General features: G+C 49.2%; 1 protein-coding gene across 2 annotated transcripts in view; it reads right to left on the reverse strand.

Annotated features, from left to right (window-relative positions):
- SELENBP1 (selenium binding protein 1) overlaps positions 1-21,813 on the reverse strand; it is a 57,324-nt gene that overhangs the window by 30,505 nt on the left and 5,006 nt on the right. The window contains exon 2 of one of the 2 annotated variants that reach the window (XM_044991993.1): positions 8,051-8,271. The exons of the other annotated variant lie outside the window; for it this stretch is intronic. Coding sequence (XP_044847928.1) covers positions 8,051-8,069 — 19 coding nt within the window. The 5' untranslated portion in view covers positions 8,070-8,271. The remainder of the gene's footprint in view (positions 1-8,050; positions 8,272-21,813) is intronic. 2 annotated transcript variants of the gene reach the window in all.

Below are 21,813 nucleotides of genomic sequence, written 5' to 3' on the forward strand. Positions count from 1 at the left end.
GAAGGATCTGCCGATGAATTGCCGACGAAGAGTGGAGCGGTGCGATCGCACTGCCATGGCTTTTTTTTTTTGCCACTTGGGGCAGCAGAAAACCTGGAGCTGGCCCTGATAACAGATCAGACTAGATGATCACAATGGTCCCTTCTGGCATTGGAAAAGACGGTTACTCACCGTAGTAACTGTTGTTCTTCGAGATGTGTTGCTCCTATCCATTCCAATGTAGGTGTGCGCGCCGCGCGTGCACGGCTTCTCCGGAACATTTTTACCCTAGCAACTCCGGCGGGCCGGCTGGCGCCCCCTGGAGTGGCGCCGCCATGGCGCTGGTTATATACCCCAGCCGGCCCGTCCGCTCCTCAGTTCCTTCTTGCCGGCTACTCCGACAGTGGGGAAGGAGGGCGGGTCTGGAATGGATAGGAGCAACACATCTCGAAGAACAACAGTTACTACGGTGAGTAAACGTCTTTTCTTCTTCGAGTGACTGCTCCTATGCATTCCAGTCAGGTGATTCCCAAGCCTTACCTAAGCGGTGAGGTCGGAGTGAGACGTGGCCGAGTGCAGGACCGCTGAGCCAAAGGCTGCATCGTCTCGAGACTGTTGCACCAACGCGTAGTGGGAAGCGAAGGTGTGTACCGAAGACCAGGTGGCCGCCCTACAGATGTCCTGGATGGGGACATGGGCCAGGAAGGCGGCCGAAGAAGCGTGCGCTCTGGTGGAATGAGCGGTGAGGCGGCATGGGGGGACGCGAGCAAGCTCGTAGCACGTTCGTATACATGACGTCACCCAGGATGAAATGCGCTGCGAGGATACTGGCTCGCCTTTCATGCGATCAGCGATTGCCACAAACAACTGGGTCGAACGCCGGAAGGGCTTCGTCCGGTCGATGTAGAAAGCGAGGGCCCTGCGGACGTCCAGGGTGTGGAGCTGCTGCTCACGAAGTGAGGCGTGCGGCTTCGGGAAGAAGACCGGGAGGAAGATCTCTTGGTTGAGGTGGAAGGCCGACACCACCTTGGGGAGGAAGGCCGGGTGCGGTCGAAGCTGCACCTTATCCGCATGGAAGACGGTATACGGGGGCCCGGCCGTCAGGGCGCGGAGTTCCGAGACTCGTCTGGCGGATGTAATTGCCACGAGGAAGGCCGTCTTCCAGGTGAGATAAAGCAGAGAGCACGTAGCCAGGGGCTCGAAGGGCGGTCCCATCATCTGGGCCAGAACCAGGTTCAAATCCCAGGTCGGGGCAGGAGGACGTACCGGCGGGTACAGACGGTCTAGACCTTTAAGGAAGCGGGCAACCATCGGGTGAGAGAAGACGGACCGACCTCCGATGGCGGGCCGAAAGGCCGACAGAGCCGCCAGGTGCACCTTCAGGGAAGAGATCGCCAGACCTTGACCTTTTAGGTACCAGAGGTAGTCGAGGATGGTCGAGATAGGGACCAAGAATGGGTTAAGACCTCGCTGGTCGCACCAGAGCGTGAAGCGTTTCCACTTTGCGAGGTAGGTAGAGCGCGTCGAAGGCTTTCTACTTTCGAGCAGGACTTGTTGCACCGCCGACGAACAACCCCTCTCTGCGTCGGTCAACCACTCAGGAACCAAGCTGTAAGATGCAGCGACTGCAGGTTCGGGTGACAAAGCCTGCCGAGGTCCTGAGTGATGAGGTCCGGCCATAACGGAAGGGGAATGGGATCCCGAACTGACAGCTCGAGCAGCAGGGTGTACCAGTGCTGTCTCGGCCAGGCCGGAGCGACGAGTATTACGCGGGCCCTGTCCCTCCGAAGCTTGAGTAACACGCGGTGTACGAGTGGAAACGGGGGAAACGCGTAAAGGAGGGGACCTGTCCACGTCAGGAGGAACGCGTCCGAGAGGGAGCCCGGAGCTCGACCCTGGTACGAGCAGAACTTGGTGCACTTCCTGTTGACCCTGGAGGCGAACAGGTCTATCTGGGGAAACCCCCACCTCTGGAAGATTGTATAAGCCACATCCGGGCGAAGGGACCACTCGTGGGAGGCGAACGACCTGCTGAGATGGTCTGCCAGCGTGTTCTGCACCCCCGGCAGAAAAAACGCTTCGAGGCGAATTGAGTGGGTCACGCAAAGGTCCCATAGGAGCATCGCTTCTCTGCAGAGCGGGGAGGAACGGGCTCCGCCCTGCTTGTTTACGTAAAACATTGCTGTAGTGTTGTCCGTGTACACCGCTACAGAGCGGTCCTGCAGGTGGGCCCGAAAGGCGAGACATGCCAAGCGGATCGCTCTCAACTCCCGGACGTTGATGTGGAGGGAGAGTTCCTGGGCCGACCAGAGACCTTGGGTGTGCAGGTCGCCTATGTGAGCACCCCAGCCGAGTGCCGAGGCGTCTGTGGTCAGGGTGACCGACGGGCGAGGAGGGCGGAACGGAACCCCTGCGCAGACAACCTCCGGATTCAGCCACCAGGTGAGCGACTGGAGAGTGGGCTTCGTCACCGTAACCACCATGTCCATGCTGTCGCGGTGGGGGCGGTACACCGATGACAGCCACATCTGGAACGGGCGAAGCCGCAGCCTTGCGTTCGCGGTCACGAACGTGCACGCCGCCATGTGCCCCAGCAGGCGCAGGCAGGATCGCACCGTCGTTGAAGGGAAGGCCTGCAGGGCCTGTATGAGCGAGACCATCGTCTCGTGCCGCAGACGAGGGAGGCAGGCTCTGGCTAAATTGGAGTCGAGCACCGCTCCTATGAACTCCACTCTTTGTGCTGGAGTTAGGTTGGACTTGTCGGTATTGATAAGCAGGGCTAGAGACCGGAACAGATGTAGAATCTCGGTCACCTGAGCCGCTACCAGCTCTTGGGAGCGGCCGCGAATCAGCCAGTCGTCGAGATACGGGTACACATGTATCCGACGACGGCGGAGGGCTGCGGCCACGACTGCCATAACCTTGGTGAACACCCTCGGTGCGGTGGAGAGGCCGAAGGGCAGAACCGCAAACTGGTAGTGAGCTTCGTTGACTACGAAGCGCAGGAAGCGTCTGTGGGGGGGGTAAATTGCTACATGAAAGTATGCATCCTTCATGTCGAGGGCGGCAAACCAGTCTCCCGGATCCAAGGAAGGGATGATGGTCCCCAGGGTCACCATATGAAACTTGAGCTTGCACAGGTGTCTGTTGAGCTCCCGGAGGTCCAAGATGGGACGAAGACCTCCTTTCGCCTTGGGGATGAGAAAGTATCTGGAATAGAATCCCCTGCCCCGCCTGCTGCGAGGCACCTCCTCTATAGCACCCACGCTCAACAGAGTCTGGACCTCTTGTAAGAGGACTTGCTCGTGAGAGGGGTCCCTGAAGAGGGACGGGGAAGGTGGGTGGGAGGGAGGGGGCGAAATAAACTGCAGGCGGTAGCCGTGCTGGACGGTGTTGAGGACCCAGCTGTCCGATGTTATAGAACACCACGCCTGGAGGAAGCGGGAAAGGCGACTTGAAAACAATAGGGATGGATCCGGGCGGGAGAGTGGTGGGCCGTCCTCGGGCGTCCCATCAAAAGGCCGGTTTTGGGCCTTGGGAAGCCTTGGAGGAGCTCTGGGCCTGGTTACGCCGACCGCCCGATGGTCTGCGGCGGAAGGGGGCCGCTCGGCGATTATTAAATGGCCGAGACCTGGCCTGTGGGAAGGGTCGGTAGGGCTGTTGCCGGAACGATCGTCTCTGGGTGGCCGGCGTGTGCATGCCCAAAGTACGAATAGCAACCCTCCCGTCCTTCAGGGTCTGAATTCTCGTGTCTGTCTTTTCTGAAAAAAGACCCTGTGTCTCAAAGGGGAGGTCCTGGAGGGTGTATTGTACCTCCGGCGGCAAGGTGGAGGATTGCAGCCAGGCAATGCGCCGCATGGTTATTCCGGACGCCATAGTTCTGGCTCCTGAATCAGCGGAGTCCAAGGCTGCCCGAATTAGGGTCCTGGAGGCCGTCCTGCCCTCGTCCAGGAGCACCGAGAATTCCCGGCGGGAGTCTTGCGGCGTCAGCTCCGAAAATTTTCCCAGGCACCCTAAGATGTTGAAAGTGTACCGGGACAGGAGCGCCATTTGGTTCGCTATGCGGAGCTGAAGGCCACCCGCCGAATAGATTTTTCGCCCCAACAGGTCCATGCGCCGCGACTCCTTTGATTTTGGTGCAGCGGCCGGCTGGCCATGCCTCTCCCGGTCATTCACCGACTGGACTACTAGAGAGTCCGGGGAGGGGTGCACATAGAAGTACTCGTACCCCTTGGGCGGGACAGAGTATTTTCTTTCCACCCCTCGCGCCGTGGGGGGGACTGAGGAGGGCGACTGCCAGATTGTCGTATTGTTCCGCTGAATAGTGCGGATAAAGGGTAATGCTACTCGCACTGGGGCGTCCAAACCCACAACGTCCGTTATAGGGTCATCGTCCTCCGTGACCTCCTCAACGGGCAGGTTCATGGCCTTTGCCACACGGCGGAGAAGGTCCTGATGCGCCTTGAGGTCAATAGGCGGGGGTTCAGATGTTGATGCCCCTGCCACCGCCTCGTCAGGAGAGGAGGATGAGGAGCGGCCTGGCAGCACCTCCTCGGATGCCTGGTCCGCTCCTGGGTGGTCAGGAGCCACGGACTCCGGTCCCGGTGCTGGGCCTGGTGGCGAGCCAGCCTGTTCCTGTGGAGACGGGGGGGGCTTGCTAACCGTCGCCTCCGGCGCTGAACGGCCCGTAGGCGCCTGCCTCAGCTGCAGGGGAGGCCCTTGCTCGTGTTGGGCCCAGGGGACCCAATATCCCCAGTGCTGGGGTCCAAGGTCCCGTCCTTGAGACGCTGCCCTGAAGTCCACTGCGCTGCCCTCAGGGGAAGCGATGGAGGGTTCATGCGAGGGCCAGGGAGGAGCCGAGGCGGTTCCCGAATGCCCAACCGAAACCTGCGTCAGGTGTCTAGCAGGCGTTGAAGGTCGGCGGTGGTCATCACGTGACCTAAGCGGAGAGCGGGACCTGCGTGCGGAGCGGTACCGGGAGGTCGACCGACGGCGTCCGGAGCTCGACCGACGGTGCCGGGAGCTGGACCGACGGCGCCGGGAGCTGGATCGGCGGCGCCGGGAGCTCGACCGGCGGTGCCGGGAGCTCGACCTCGACGGCGATCGGCGGCGTCGGGAGTAGCTTCGGGAGACTCGGTGCCGAACGCGGTCACTGGAGCCGGACCTCTTGCGGTGCCGGTGACTCGGTGACCGGGACCGTTGCCGGGAGTACGACCGGCGCCGCGAATGCGAGCGGTGCCGGGACTGCGACCGGTGCCGAGACGGGGAGCGGCACCGCGATGTTGAACGACCTCTGGATCGGGACCGCCTCCGAGAGTGGGACCGGGATCTCGACCGAATCCTGGAGCGTCCGTCTCGCTTGTCAGGGGAAGGAGGCCGCATCATCATCGGTTTGCCCACTGACTTGAGTGCCCGCACCGGCGGTGCCGGGGGCTGGGGGCTTGGAGCTTCCGCGAGCTCGATTAGCTCCCTCGCCATCGCAAACGCCTCCGGCGTGGACGGGATCCGCAGCTCTACCTCGGCGGGTACCGGGGAGCTGGGTGGTGCCGGACTCGACGGCCCTTGCGGCGCAGGAGTCGACGGCGCCGTGCACTGCCTGTGCACTGCCTCAGCCTGTACCGTTTGTGTCGGAGGCGGCTGGGCTAGCGGTCTCCGGGGATGTTTGGAAGAGGCTGCCTTCGGCACCTTGTGCTTCCTTCCTGGGGAGAGGGAGCGGTGCCGGGACTTCGGTGCCGGGTGCCGAGGAGGCTCGGCCCCGGAGCGGCTCGGTGCTGCCGGTGCGCTGCCTGCCGAGGAGGGCTTCGGTGCCGATGGAGGTGGCGCCGGAGGCTGGAGCGAAGCCTCCATTAGCAACTGTTTAAGGCGTGAGTCCCGCTCCTTTCTCGTCCGGGGCTTGAAGGCCACGCAGATCGGGCACTTATCTGTTCTGTGTGCCTCCCCAAGGCAGCGAAGGCACGAGTCGTGCGGGTCACTCACCGGCATGTGCCGCTGGCAAGCCGCGCAGGGCTTGAATCCCGGTGCCCCAGGCATAAGCCCGCACCGGGTGCGGAAGAAGAGGGGCTAACCCCTCTAATTCCCTATTTACACTACTATACCTATCTAACTATAAACTATACAACTATCAACTAACTAACAAACTATATACAGTAAGAGATGGAGAAACGCTAGGGCTGTGGAGGTAAGGAGCACTCCACTGTTCCAACTGGCCATCACGGGCGGTAAGAAGGAACTGAGGAGCGGACGGGCCGGCTGGGGTATATAACCAGCGCCATGGCGGCGCCACTCCAGGGGGCGCCAGCCGGCCCGCCGGAGTTGCTAGGGTAAAAATGTTCCGGAGAAGCCGTGCACGCGCGGCGCGCACACCTACATTGGAATGCATAGGAGCAATCACTCGAAGAAGAATCTGTGAATCTATGTCTTTGTGCCTCTGTTTCTCCATCTCTAATAATGGGGATAATGACATGTTAGCTACAGATGAAAAGCATTATGATAGGTATTATTTTTCTCACTCTTCACCCAGCTCTCCGGGCACATTCACCCTCTGGCTCTGAACAAAGCCACTCCTTTAATCAGATAGAAAGAATCACTCAAAGAGAAACATGAGGCTACAACTCCTACCTGTCCTTGGGTTGGTGTTTCTGCTAATAGTTACTTTTGTACCTCATCAAATTCTACACAGTTTAATGGCTGGGGGCTGTTGTGATAATTGGGCTGACAAATGTACTTTAATTGTGAGCTCAGTTGTAAAAAGTAGATGATACAATAACCTATAACAAGAAAAGTTGATGGGAAAAGGAACAAAAGGGAGACAGGAAAACTAAATTAGTCTGAACAAAAAGTCCATGATGATATGATTCAAGGACTGATTTGAAATCATGGTTGGTAAAAACAAAATATGTGGAACCGGAAATCAACAAACCAAAATTGGCATGTTGAATTTTAGGCATAATTGGTAGACAACATAATGAGGGGATGGGCTATTCCACCCACTGTTCCCTTTTGGGGATCCTTAAAAAAATAATTTGTGGGGAGAAGAATAGAAAAGAAAATCAGAGGGAAGAACAGATGGAGGCTACTGGAGTGAGCTTCCCATCATGGCTGCCACCCCCACCATCTTCTAGGACTCCAGACCCTTTTTGTCCTAATCCTTAGACATGTTCTGACCAACTGGAGCCAGAGAGGGACCCTGGTGACGTCGCCACCCCTACCAGCTCCACCTGAATCCCAACACTGCCTGAGATGAAACCGGTTTGAACTTTAGCAACAGTTCCAGCCCATTTCAACTAACATCTTCTCTTTTCCCCAGAAGACCAGTTTTTACCATCTTTAACAACATCAACAAGACTGTCAAAGAAGAGGTTTTTCCTTCTAAATCTCTCTGCAGGGAAAGGGAATAAGGCATGTTGTTAAAATGAAAGCCTTACTTAATACTTTAAATTTCAAATGCTTTTCCTTCTGTTCTGTATCTTTAATAAAAGGGTCCAAGGACTTTTAATAGTGTGTTTGCCATGGTATTAAGCAGGCTGAGGTCTCTATATACAAACACCACTGTGGTTATGTTAATATCTTTGGCCCATTTATTTCATCAAAATTAATACAACAGGATCCCCACTGCCTACCCCACGCCCTGTTCCCTCCTTAACTTTTTCTTTTTAACATATAATTTTAGCTAAAAATAGTTGCCTACTTCCGTGTTTTTCCAGCTACCATTTAAAAGAGTAACTATATCACCCCAGTCCACCTTACTATTATTTTTAGAGTACCCAAAGGCATGCTTACTGTGTTAAAGAACCCCCAGAACATATACTGAAGAGCTGCCTCAAAGAGTTTGCATTTTAAGACTCTGATCCTGCAATCAGATCTCCCCAGGAAGACCCATATGCTCCTGCAGCATCCCATTAAAGTCAGTATGAGTTACATCCATATGATCAAGCTGTTATTCTGGTTAGCCATATGTGCTTCACACTGGCTTGGTTAATTACAAAAATAACAAATATAACAATATAAAATAATAAATATTGTTGACTTATGTCTAGTGGGTGTCGTGGAAGAAGTGAGACTTAGTACTCACCTTGGAAGGTGTCTATCATGAGCACAGAATTGTAGTCAGGCCTTGATTATGTTGCGGACAAATAGACCTTGGAAAAGAACTGGGCTCAGCCTTGAGCTGGGGCTCCCAGCTCCACCCTCCTGGGTCCCCAATGCACTGGGTGCAAGATGGTGAAGTCAGGTACAGCACATTCACCCAGTCCTTGAGGTCAAAACTATAACACTCACAGCAGGACAGAAACTCTGTTTAAGAACAAAAAAAACCACATGAGTAACGTACAACTTAATTTGGTCCTACCTCTCCGTCTGTCTAAGGTTTCTGTATAGCACTTACTACCATGACATTTAAGTGTTGATGACCAATTTCCATTCCCTTAGACCTATTTATACCTCGCTTTGGGCTGATCTACACACAGTTTTTGTACTGTTATAATTCTGTTGGTTTAGAAACCGATATAAATGCCTAGTTGTATCGCTTTAGCTATAAGCTATACTGTTATAAAGTACCTTTATAACATACCTGCATCCACAGGAGGAGTTTGTATTAGAATAACTATATCAGTTTCTAAATCAGAATATTTCTAGCAATACGCAAATTGTATGCCCTTTGAATTTAGCCCACAGATTTTTAATTGATATCTGAGCCGCAGCTGATGTCTGATGAGAACCCTGAATTTGTTACAGAAAATCAGACATTTGGCCCATCTGTTTTGGTGTCCCACATCCCCAGTAATCACAGCAAGGCAAATTCTTCTCCTCCATGGCCAGCTGTGCCATTCTGTATGTGATGAATGATTGAGTTTTTCTTCATACCTCAAGCAATCATCTTACGCCCTGAAGCATGAGATTTAACAATACCTGCCGGCCTCCTCACTTTTGCAATAACAGATGACAGCCTGATTGCACTGTACAGAATGTGAAATGAAGGTATGTATTAAGCAAATAACTTCAAATGCCATTATTTTTATTTATAGCTCTTTGTGAGCGTCTATACAGTCCATTCTCAAACAGCACAAGATGATTTGCACGTCCTCATGTTCTGATCTATAATGCTTCAAATGCTGACAGCATGTACATTGAGTTGCCCCAGGTTCTTTCAATTTTCGGTCTCAGTGCTACGACCACCACCAATTGTACCAATTAAGAGTGTGCTGTGGATATTAGATTGTGAGCTTTCTAAGGCAACAACTGTCTCTGTTATTTGTTTGCAGACAGCCTAGTAAAGTGGAGTCCTTAGATGTTACCATGATAAAAATAATAATTGTTTTACTAGGAACTGGACCAAGACATATCAAACATATTTCACATGCTGCAAGTCAACAAACAATTACAATCTGAGCTGGTAATTACTTTTGCTCAAAGCTGCCCCGGACAAAATTGAAACTGGCCATCCATCAATCTATTTATCTACCCCATCACTGACCTCTCCCCACACCCGATACTTGAACACATTAAGAAACCAAAAATTATGCAACACTTTGTTTGTATCACTTGTCCCATCATCACACCAGCTGCAAACCTTCCTCATGAAGCATGGATCTGACCTTCATTCTCCTCAGCTTTTATGGTTGTCATATATCATTAATCCAAACAAAATATGTTGGCCAACGAAGTCAGGGTAAGCATACAAGGAAAATAAATATCATCATCTAATTGTAAACAATACTCTTCTGTCTTATATTTGTCTTTACAGGCAGCTTGGGATTGGGATCTTGTCCTTTCAGTGTTTGTAAAGCACTGTGTATGTTTAAATGGATGTCTACAAAATAAGAGGGTAAATCGTGCAGTCTTTAGGAAAAGTGGCACTGAGAGTTTTGACTGAGTAAGGATTGAAGGATTTGGCCCGATAATGTTAATTTTTTCCTCTTCTGATTGTGAAATAAGTATCAAAATAAAGGACCAAAAACAAACCCCCTACCAAAACAAAACATAATACTGCACACAGAATTCTCTTACCGTAGAGGAGATGAGAGAGAGGAGAAGGAACTATATGTGACAGATGTTAGTCAAGTGGCTCAGTGCAGGACTGGAAGGAATTCAGTCCTTCAGAGATGCGGGTGGGTTAAGAACTGACACAGAATTACATCCAGAAAAATGACATGAAAAGATTGATTGATTTTTTAAGCTTAAACTTCAAAAACTAGGAAATGCTAGAATTAAGAATATCATGCAGAATAAGGATAATGTGTATATACATTATTATACAGTCTTGAATTACAAGATCACACTGGTATATTTTCCACAGGACCCCTGACTCAGTGAATGAGCAGTTATTTAATAGTTCTTTTTACCATCCACATTCAATGTGCGGCCCCAGATCTTATGTAAAACCCACCACCCTGAACTGAATATATAGTTATTAATTTCCTCAAAGATGTATTTTTCCATCTGAGTGCTTCAAATACATTAACAAATTTATCTTCATATCACCCCTGTGAGATGAGGTGGCATTATTACCCCATTTTATAGCTTGGGAACTGAGGCACAGAGAGATTAAGGCCAAAAGTATCCACTAACTTCAGGTGCTCAATTTGAGATGCCTATGGTCTGACTTTTTCAGAACACTTAGCATTTTGCATAGTGATCAAAGCACTCAGCACTTGTGCAAATCTGGCCCCAGATGTCTCACATTGAGCAGACACAAAATGAGGAACACCCTATTAGTGGCAAGCTGTGAAAATTTTGTTTTAAGTAACTAGCCCAGCATCACATAGGAACCCTGTGGCAGAGGCAGGGATAGACTCCATGGGTACATAGGTGCTGACTTCTGCTGGCGCTGGTTGGGTGCTCGACCCCCCCCTCTGTCCCTGGCCCCACCCCGACTCCATCCGTGCCCCGCCTCCATTCCAATCTCTTCTCCAAAGTCCCCGCCCCCACCCTGCCCCTATTCCAACCCCTTCCCCAAATCCCTACCCCAGCCCCGTCTCTTCCCTGCCTCCTCCCGAGTGTGCCGTGTTCCTGCTCCTCCCCCCTCCCTCCCGGAGCTTGTTACACCACAAAACAGCTGTTTTGCGGCAGCGAGCGCTGGGAGGAGAAGCGGGGACATGGCGCACTCAGGGGAGGGGGTGGAGGTGAGGTGGGGTGGGGAGCTTGACTGCCAGTGGGTGCAGAGCACCCACCAATTTTTCCAGACCCGGAGCACCCCCAGAGTCGGCCTCTATGCAAGGGTACGTCTATACTGTGATAAAAGACCTGTGGCACAGCCATGATTGGCCTGGGTCACCAGATTCGGACTCATGGTGCTCATGGTATAGCCCCACAGCCCGAGCCCCACAAATCCGAGCCAGCTGATCGGGACCCTGATACTCACTACTGCAGGTTTTTTATCACAGTGTATTCATACCTTGATTCTTCAAGGTGGTATTCTACTTCTTTAACCAGGAGACCATCCTTTCTCTTTTTGCGATCTCTCATTCACAACACACCTTTCAGGGGGTCCAGATAAGTACTTAGACAGACAGGTCACAGTCTGTCTCCTATTCCAAGATCTCCTGTTCCCAACGGAGACCCAGAGCTGCCTAAGAGTCACCGCCTGTCACCGCCGCTGTATGCTGCTTGGCTTTCCCATCACATCCCAGCAGCACGTGTTGCAGTCCCAGCTGTCATAAAAAGCAGCATCCCTGTTACAATAGAAACAAACAAAAACAACCCCCCCACACCTTTCAGCTTCTGCAACAAATGAGGCAGAGGTCCTACAGACAACACTCATTCACTACACAACCGTGATTCATCCTCAAAATACCATACATTCTCTGCATTGAATGAGACAGGGGTTCTGTGTTAAAAATAGTATGTGATTGTGTAATTAAAGACTGTTTTCATAATGTATACATATAAGAGAAATTAAGTTTCCATGGGCAAATCTTCATTCTGGCTTTTCCTAACTTGTCAGTGCCTGACTTTGGAACCTTAATGTTCCTTTAACATAGTTTTTTGGGGATAAGCTTTCGTGGGCTAAAACCCAATTCATCAGATGCATGGAGTGAAAAATACAATAAGCAGTATAACTATTACTGCACATGGGAGTTTTCTTACCAAGTGGGGGGACAGTGCTAACGAGGCCAATTCAATTAAGGTAGATGTGGCCTATTCTCAACAGTTGACAAGAAGCGGTGAATATCAAGAGAGGGGAAAAGTACTTTTTGTAGTGACCCATCTACTCCCAGTCATTATTCAGGCCTAATTTGATGGTGTCCGGTTTGCAAATTAATTCCAGTTCTGGAGTTTCTCGCTGAAGTCTGTTTCTGAAGTTTTTTTGTTGAAGAATTGCCACTTTTAAGTCTGTTATTGAGTGTCCAGGGAGATTGAAGTGCTCTCCTACTGGTTTTTGAAAGTTACAATTCTTGATGTAATGGAGTTAATGTACCAGTTAATGGAGTAACTGGTAGCAATAGTAGGCTGTTATCCTCTACATGGACCAGTCTTTGGAGATGGGATGAGTCAGACCCTTTGCAAGTGGGTTTCACAGTTATTTGCTGACAACAAAGGAACAAAGATTGAGGGCTCCTGTGTTAAATTCCAGGTTCTGTAGGGGACCCATCTGCCCTTGTGCCCCTAGCTTGACTCCTTCCTGCTTCGCTCCTATCCTCTCCCTCCAATGCTCAGCTTCTGACTTTCTCCCTCCCTGCTCCTCCGCAGCCTCTGACTCTTGCAACTTCTTCCTTTATTCCTCGCCACCATAATTCCTCTGCATTTGGATCAGGCAGCTTCCTCCTCCTCCAAGCTTGCTGCATGGAGGAGCATTGAGGGCACGAGAGATATTCTGCATACTCTCAGTTCCTGTGCCTGGTGCCACAGGCGCTCCAGCAGCCAGAAGGAGCAATCTCAGCTCCTGCTGCTCATGGAGGGAGCATGCCCAGTCGAGCTATCAGGATGGTAAATGCCCAGACTGGTGGTGTGTAGGAGCTGTGAGAGATGGCGTATGCTCAGTGCCTATGGACTCTTTGGACTGAGCTGCCAAACCCTAACAAGTCTCTGCTGAGCATGTGCAAACTGTGATTTTCAGAGATTCATAACTTGCCCATATTTGGGCGAATTTTTACAGGTACAGCAAAAGGCACATCGCTGACACCAGGGAAACCCCCTACCAAATTTCATATCTCCAATGTTCGAAACCATGAAGGCACTAAAGCTACTCAGGCCTGGTCTACACTAGGACTTTAATTCGAATTTAGCAGCGTTAATTCGAATTAACCGCGCACCCGTCCACACCAGAAAGCCATTTAATTCGACCTAGAGGGCTCTTTAGTTCGAATTCGGTACTCCACCCCGACGAGGGGAGTAGCACTAAATTCGACATGGCTATGTCGAATTAGGTAGGTGTGGATGCAAATCGAACTTACTAGCTCCGGGAGCTATCCCACAGTGCACCACTCTGTTGATGCTCTGGACAGCAGTCCGAGCTTGGATGCTCTGACCAGCCACACAGGAAAAGTCCCGGGAAAATTTGAATTCCTTTTCCTGTCTGGACAGTTAGAATCTCATTTCGTGGTTGGACATCGGGGCGAGCTCAGCAGCACCGGCAGCGATGCAGAGCTCTCCAGCAGAGGAGTTCATGTAATCTCTGAATAGAAAGAGGGACCCAGCATAGACTGACCGGGAACTCTTGGATCTGATCGGTGTGTGGGGCGAGGAGTCTGTGCTTTCGGAGCTGCGCTCCAAAAAACGGAATGCAAAGACCTACGAGAAGGTCTCCAAAGCCATGAGAGACAGAGGATACAGCCGGGATGCAACGCAGCGCTGCGTGAAAATCAAGGACCCCAGACAAGGCTACCAAAAAATCAAAGCGGCAAACGGATGCTACGGAGCCTGCCACCACTGCCCCACCAGCGACCATGGACTCTGACGATGGGACAGTGTCGACGGCCAGTTCCTCGGCGATGTTCGCGGACGGGGAAGATGAGGAAGGGTTTGTGGAGGACGAGGCAGGCGACAGCGCTTACAACGCTGGTTTCCCTGACAGCCAGGATCTCTTCATCACCGTCACGGAGATCCCCTACCAACCATCCCCGGCCATTAACCCGGATCCTGAATCAGGGGAAGGAGCAGTCGGTAAGTGCTTTAACCATGTAAACTTTTATTCTTAATATAACAGGAATCTGAAGTATGTGAAAAGGAGGTCTCTCTATATATGGGGATAGAACAGAAATCCTCCTGGGAGATCTCCACGAAGCTCTCCTGGAGGTAATCGAAAAGCCTCCGCAGGAGGTTCCTGGGGAGAGCTGCCTTATTGGGTGCTCCGTGGTAGCACAGTTTTCCGCGCGAGGCTTTCATGAGGTACTCAGGGAGCATTGCCTCCCCGAGCACGGCTGCATAGGGCCCTGGTTTGTGCTGGCTTTCATGCAGCATGCGCTCTCTATCTCCTTCAGTGACCATCCTCAGGGTGATCTCGCTCGGAGACTCCTGCATCTAATTAGGGGAATTACTGTAATGTTACGCCTGGTCCAAAGTATTTTTAAAAAATCTCCGGACAGACGGCATAGCAGAGACTCAGCATGCTGTTGCGTGACGAGCGTAACGGAAACCCAAAGAATCAAATGGACGCTCATGGAGGGAGGGGGGACTGAGGACGCAAGGTATCTCACAGTTCCTGCTGTCTCCGAAAAGGATTTGCATTCTTGGCTGAGCTCCAAATGCTTCTAGGGTCAAAAACAGTGTCCGCGGTGGGTCAGGGCATAGCTCGGCAATTTACGCAGCCCCCCACCCACCCCCAGAAGTGAAAGGGAAAACAATCCTCTCTTGACTCTTTTACATGTCACCCTATCTTTACTGAATGCTGCAGATAGACGCGATGGTGCAGCACTCAACACCAACATCCTTGCTCCCCCCACGCTATGGATGGCTGATGGTACAATAAGACTGATACCCATCGTCATCATCAGCCTATTGGCACATGGGGCAGTGCAAAAGGGCTGGTAACCATGCAGACTAGCATCCGTTAGGTCGATCAAGGGTGCCTGGCCCTAATTTTTCCTGGTAGATGGTACAGTATGGCTGATAACCATCGTCATCATAGCAACAGGGGGCTGAGCTTCATCAGTCCCCACCCTTCATGTGTAAAGAAAAGATTCAATTGCCCCTCGACTAGCAGCAGGATGCTGGGCTCCTCTCCTCCACACTCCTTAATGTCCTATCTGGACTATCATAGCAACTGGAGGCTGCCTTCCACTCATTTCTCACTAACAAGTCACTGTGTCTTATTCCTGCATTCTTTATTACTTCATCACACAAGTGGGGGGACAATGCTATGGTAGCCCAGGAAGGCTGGGGAAGAATGGAATGAACAGGTGGGGTTGTTGCAGGAGCACCCCCTGTGAATAGCATACAGCTCATAATCTATGCAGGATCTGACACAGAGCGGCTGTGCTCTCTGGTTCTGATACAGTGGTTCTCTAGTACACTTGCCCATATTCTAGGCAGGACTGATTCTATTTTTAGATACCAAAAAGGAGGGATTGACTCAGGGAGTCATTCCCAATTTTGGCTTTTGCGCCCCTGGCTAAGAGCAGCCAGGGGCACTCATGACAGCAGCAAATGGTGCAGTGCAAAAGGACTGGTAACCATGCCCATCTTATTACCAATTTATGGTATGGTAGATGGTACAGTATGGCTGGTAACCATCTCTGCTGTCATGCAAAAGCAAAAGCATGCTGCTGTGTAGCGCTGCTGGACCGCCTCTGTCAGCGGCATCTAGTACACATACGGTGACAGGCACAAAAGGCAAAACAGGCTCCATGGTTTCCACGCTGTGGCGTCTGCCAGGGCAATCCAGGGAAAACGGGCTTGAAATGATTGTCTGCTGTAGCTTTCCCGGAGGAAGGGATGACTGACGACATTTACCCAGATCCACCCGCGAAAATGGTTTTTGCCCCATCAGGCACTGGGATCTCAACCCAGAATTCACAGAGACAGACTAGACTGTGTTCATTGTTCGCAAAACTTTATCTTTGCAAGGAATTCACTCCCTTTTTCCCATCACACAGCTTCGACTGTCTCCAGACCCGCCACAGCATCCCCCTCACAGAGGCTGGCAAAGATTAGGCGGCGAAAGAAAAAGACACAGGACGAGATGTTCGCTGAACTTATGGGGTGCTCCCGAGACGAGGCGGACCAGCAGAGCCAGTGGAGGGAGACCACTGTACCACTGTCTCTCTGTACCAGCGCTCACACAGCGAACGGGAGGAGAGGTGGCGTGAGGAAGACAAGCAGGCGACTCAAACGCTGCTTGGACTAATGAGGGAGCAAACGGACATGCTCCTGCGCCTTGTGCATGTTCTGCAGGACCTCAGGCAGGAGGACAGAGCCCCCCTGCAGTGTATCTGCAACCGCCCTCCCCCGCCACAAAGTCCCATATTCCCCTCAACCAAAATAACCAGAAGGAGGGGCGCCAGAGGCCGTGTAAACTGTCACTGCACCCCAGCAGAGTGCTCAAGTACCGAAAAGCTCTCATACCCTAAATTTTGAGAAGTCCTTTCCTTCCCACCTCACCCAAGCCCCCATCCCAGTTTCATCCCCTAACTGTCTAGTTGATAATAAAAAATACTTTTCTGTTAATTACTGTTTCCGTCATGTTCTTTTAGAGGAGACTGTGTTTGAAGGGGGGGAAGGGGGTTGGTAATTTGACAGGACAATCACCTTTACCAGGGTACAGACATGGGGGCAGGATCAGCAGCAGGTCACACACACACTGCAGTCAGTACGCACCCTGGTCGGTACGGGAGGTGGTTTGCAGGTTCTGTGTGGGTGGGAGGGTACGTGACTTTGTAGCGGGGGAGGGGGGTTACAGATCTCATGCAACGGTCCCTGTCCTGGACCACAGAGCCACGCAGCAGAGGAATCTGTATCCGTCCTCCCCCGCCACAAGGCCACATAGCCCCCGCACACAGAGTCCCAAAAAAGAGGGATGGCAGGCTCCGTTGAAACATCCAATCCGGCACTGCAGACCGCTCTGGGAGCAGGAGCCTGTCATTCCTCGAGTTTACAGGCGGTCTTTACATCACTGCACACCCTACCCAGCACAGTCCGTGTCCCAGTTTCAACCCTGTAACGCAAAGTCATCAATAAAGAAACTTTTGTAAAGTTACAGTGGAACATGTATTTTATTTTTAAACGTGTGTTGGAAGTTGGGGAAGCGGGGTGGGCGGGGTATGTAACTGCAGATGATAGTCAACAGTCACTTGGTAAAGAAACAGGGGCAGGTTCAGCTTCTCTGTAAAGAAACTGAACAGTCACAGGTCACGCTGCTCACTGCTCGCTGGTACTTGAAGAGTTCCTTGTCGCTGTGCAAGGCGCCTGCACAGAGCTTCACGAGCCAGGGCATTAGCGGGTAGGCTGGGTCCCCGACGATCATTATAGGCATCTGCACATCCCCAAGACTTATTTTGTGGTCCGGGAAGAAACTACCTTCCTGCAGGCGTCTAAACAGACCACAGTTCCTGAAAACACGCACGTCATGAACTTTGCCTGGCTACCCGACGTTGATGTTGGTAAAACGTCCCCCATGGTCCACCAGTGCTCGCAGCACCATTGAAAAGTAGCCCTATTTCTCAGCAGCTGACTGTGGAAGAGGTGGACGATAAGGTGCGAGGAGTTGACAACGGCCATAACTGCAGCGGGATCCGTGCTCAAAGTGCTGTGGCGCCCGCGCTGTCACTGAGCAGAAAAGTGCACGAACAGATTGCCCGCAGGCGCTTTCAGAGAGGGAGGGAGAGAGGGAGGGAGGGCGTGATTGACGGTTCAATGATGACAGTTACCCAAAACCACCCTCGACACATTTTTCCCCCCAGCATGCAGTGGGGGGAAATCCCAGAATTCCAATGGGCAGCGGGGAGTGCGGGAGCTTCCCACAGTGCACCGCTTCCAAAGTCGACGCTGGCCCCGTTACTGTGGACTCACACAGTCGAACTAGTGTATTTAGTGTGGATACACAACTTCGACTTCATAAGGTCGATTCCACAAATTCGAATTAAGTTGATTCGAAATAGTCTTGTAGTGTAGACATACCCTCAGTGAAACTGTTGCAAGAATTTTTTAACATGTTTTTCCCTAAACTCATTCTTGGAAATGCCTGAACCATTTTACCTAAAACTTTCCAAAAAGATTCATCCTAAGGCAGACACCCAGCATGAGAAATTTTAAGTTTCATCCTGCTCTGCTCCTCTCCACTTAAAAACATGGCCAAAGTGTAAGTCAAAACAGAACCAATAAAAGGACCCCAAATTAAATCTCATGATTTTTGAGGGGCTGATTCATGACTTTTAAATGCTTGCGGTTTGTAATGCTGAAATTATAACAAATGGATGTTTACAGAAACTGCAAGAGGAAATCCCAGCTGGGAGTTGATGAGACAAACAAAACTGATGATTTAAAAAAAACAAAACACTTTTATAGCCACAACAGCTTCCTCCAGAGAAATATCTTGGTTCAGAGCCAAATCCTAAAGTCCTTTGGATCATTAGGGTATGAATTCTGAGGTCCTTAACATAATTTTTACTAATTTTTTACTGTCTTTCCTCAGGGAGTTTGCCCGAGTAAGAAGCTCACATTTTGACCCATAATATTGTCAGTTGTCCAATACCAGAATTAAAAACAGTTAAGAAAAGATTAATCAGCATGTGTTAGCAGCTTTCTAGAAAAGCAGTCAAGCTCTTTATTTATATCTCTGGGGTTCAAAAAGGCTTTCTCCAGAATAAGAAGAGACCTACACCAGCTGAGAATCTGGGCCCTGGTGTTCTCTAGTTTCCATATTTGCGAGGTCACATGGTTATTGTCTTCTTAAAAGAATAATAATTCTTTAGGTTTAATCTGCACAATATATATTCAGCTTTATTGGCCACGAATTTATTTAAATAATAGTTTACCCTATTAAACCATACAACTTTAAATTCTCAAGTAACTTCTTGGCAAATGGACCCAAAAATTTCAGTGAGAATTCTAAGGATATAACTTGTCCATAGACTGGTTTATGCTTAAAAGAGAATATTTTTATTATGTAACTTCTGATACATACCTCCAGCTGTCTCAGATAAAGTCCCACAGGACTTCATACTGAAAAACCTCATTTAAGTAATAAAAACAACCCAAACAAATAAACCTTTTAAATGCCCCAAAGAGGAAATAAAATAAAACTTGCATCCTTATTTGGTTCTTTATGATGCATAAAAAAGACCTGAAAAGTTCTTGAAATATCATGAATGTCAAATTTTGCTGTTGTGCTCCCTTGCAAGTCACAGAGATATGGACTGAGAACAAACTGAAGGCTTTTGAATCTTTAAATTTTAAGAGTCCGAAGTCTTTAACAAAAGACTTCCAACTGTTTGGGTTAAATAGGTGTTAATAAAAACAAAGAAACAGTCAAAAGAAAATCACTTCCCTTGGCAATTAATTAGGTTCAATTTTCTTGGTATCCAGGATATTCTAAACCTGCCCGTTCTTTAGCCATCCATGGAGTTTTCCAAGAAAAACAAGGCAGACAAGACCTGGATGTCCTATATTAAGGAAAAGCAGGGGGGGGGGAATCTTTCCATATATCAAAAACACGCAAAAAGGGCCTAAGACCATTTTTTTCCCCTTTGCAAGTCATATTCAAGTTCTTGCTTTATTCCCTCTGCAAATTGCTGTTCCACTATTGCCAACCCCAAACACTCAAAAATCAGGAGTCAGGCCCCAAAAATCATTAGATTGTTTTAAGATCTCATTATTACTAAGGAACATAAACAAAAACAAACCCCAACTTTGGGTTCTTTTTAATTGCCTTCTGGTTTCTGAGCCTTTAGGGCACACTCATTTCATGTTTTCAAACTTTTCTCTCTAATCATTTTGTTACTTAACAAAAACAAATTTTTTTGATTCCAGCAGCTGGGATGTTAAGGAAAACATCAAATATTGCAAGACTCATGATAAAATCATAAGCACTGTGTTGCTCCTTTAACAAAGAGGTGTTAAGCCATCAACAGGGAATCACTGGAATCTAAACACAAAGGTCAAGCAGTATTTCCACTGAACCATAATTCCTAATTATTGTGGGACAGACTGTGATACCCTCATTCACACTGACTGATCATTGATTGGTTGCATCTTACTCCACAAAAAATCCCATTGATTTCAGCAAGACCTCTTGTGATGCAGGTACTATCTAGTGGGTATCACAATCTGTCTCTATATTTCTTTCAGCCTAGATTGTGAGATAGCCATCTGCCCAGAGTAATGGGCGGGTAGGTAGGTGCAGAACTGATTCTGGAACAGCCCAGAAGAAAGTCACAATCTCTCTCCCAGTTTCCTGGCTGCTCCAGGGAGTAAGTAAACTGCACCAGATATATACTGGGCACCCTATTCACTGCCCAACATGTTGGTGTACCTATGCTGGCCATCCTGGGGATGAACCCTCTCTACGCTTTTACGCAAGGCAGTGTAGGCCTTGCATAAACAATGAAAGAAAACGGAAGTAAGGAAAAAGAGGTTAACAATGGACAAAATACAAATTTACAAATGGCCTTGTAAATAACATGTTGTCAAAAGACAAAGAAATAGTAGGAAGAATAATGCGTGATAAGCTTGCAGCTACAGCTTTGTTTACTAGCATATTTTGTAGCTTGTGGACATTTCAGGAATTGTACAAGGATTGGTTATAAAAATTATTAAACCAATTATTATGTGTGATACACTGCAAAATGGAATACGCGTGCATTAGTGTATGTATATAATTTGATTTTTTATTATGAGCTTTTGGCGCTGTGGTAAACTCCTGCACCCTCCCTCCTGCATTTGAGTTTAATCACCTTAGTGTAGTGTTGCTGTATACCAATAAAAAAACAAAAAACCACCTCAGTGACAAGTCCAGATCTGAGCTGATTTCTTGGGAACCGATTGGAAAAGGTCTTGGGAAAAAATCCCAACAGATGGGAACAGAGCAGCTCTGCAGAGTCTGATTCCCTTCAAGTACTGTAAGCAGCAGTAGGGAAAGCCAGCACCAGGGAGCAAACCAGCACATAGGGCTAGTGACAATCTAGTGCTTAGCTGCAATTCAGAACAGTTTCATAAAAAACATGTGACAATAAATATAATGTATTCTGGAGTAAATGTTGATTGCTGGGTAGAAAATAAAGTACAAACTCTCTTCATTGGATTATATAATTTCCAGATAGCTTTCAAATTAAATTCCCAATTTTTAATGTGCTCATTTTCTTGGCTATTTGTTACATGAAGTTATATCAAGAGGTTGAAAATGTATAACTTTGCAGGAGAAGATAGCTTACTAGAGAAATGTTGTACACCAGATGGAGGACTTTTTGGACTCAATATCTGGTGGGTATATTTAATGAAATAATACCTTTATCAGATACCAAGACTGAAGCTGTGGTCTTCTTCATTTATAAACTTTAAAAAGACCAAAACCATGTATTAATTACAGAATAGGCTTGTGGTGAAACAGGGATTACAAAGTACCTACTAAAATCTTGGGTAATAGTTTAAATACAATTATAGGGAAAGAGGTCAGGAGGGGGTTATTTCACAGAAGCAAGCATCAGATAATCTCAGAAAACTATTGGCTTCTGTATCATACTGGAGTCTAAAGATAATTGAAATCAACTGGCAATGATATCATTAGACATTAGGCCTTTGACAGTTGAATGACTGTGTCCTTAGGAACACTGTGTCAAAGTTCAGATGTTTGATTACATTTATTCACATCCTATTACAGATATATGGTTTAAGATCTCCTTTCTTACTTCACAGGTACACAAGGTAGGATTACCTCTGATTGCCACTGCTTTGGACCCTTTAGAA

This window comes from Mauremys mutica, chromosome 17, assembly GCF_020497125.1.
Source record: "Mauremys mutica isolate MM-2020 ecotype Southern chromosome 17, ASM2049712v1, whole genome shotgun sequence".
NCBI classification, from domain to species: domain Eukaryota; kingdom Metazoa; phylum Chordata; order Testudines; family Geoemydidae; genus Mauremys; species Mauremys mutica.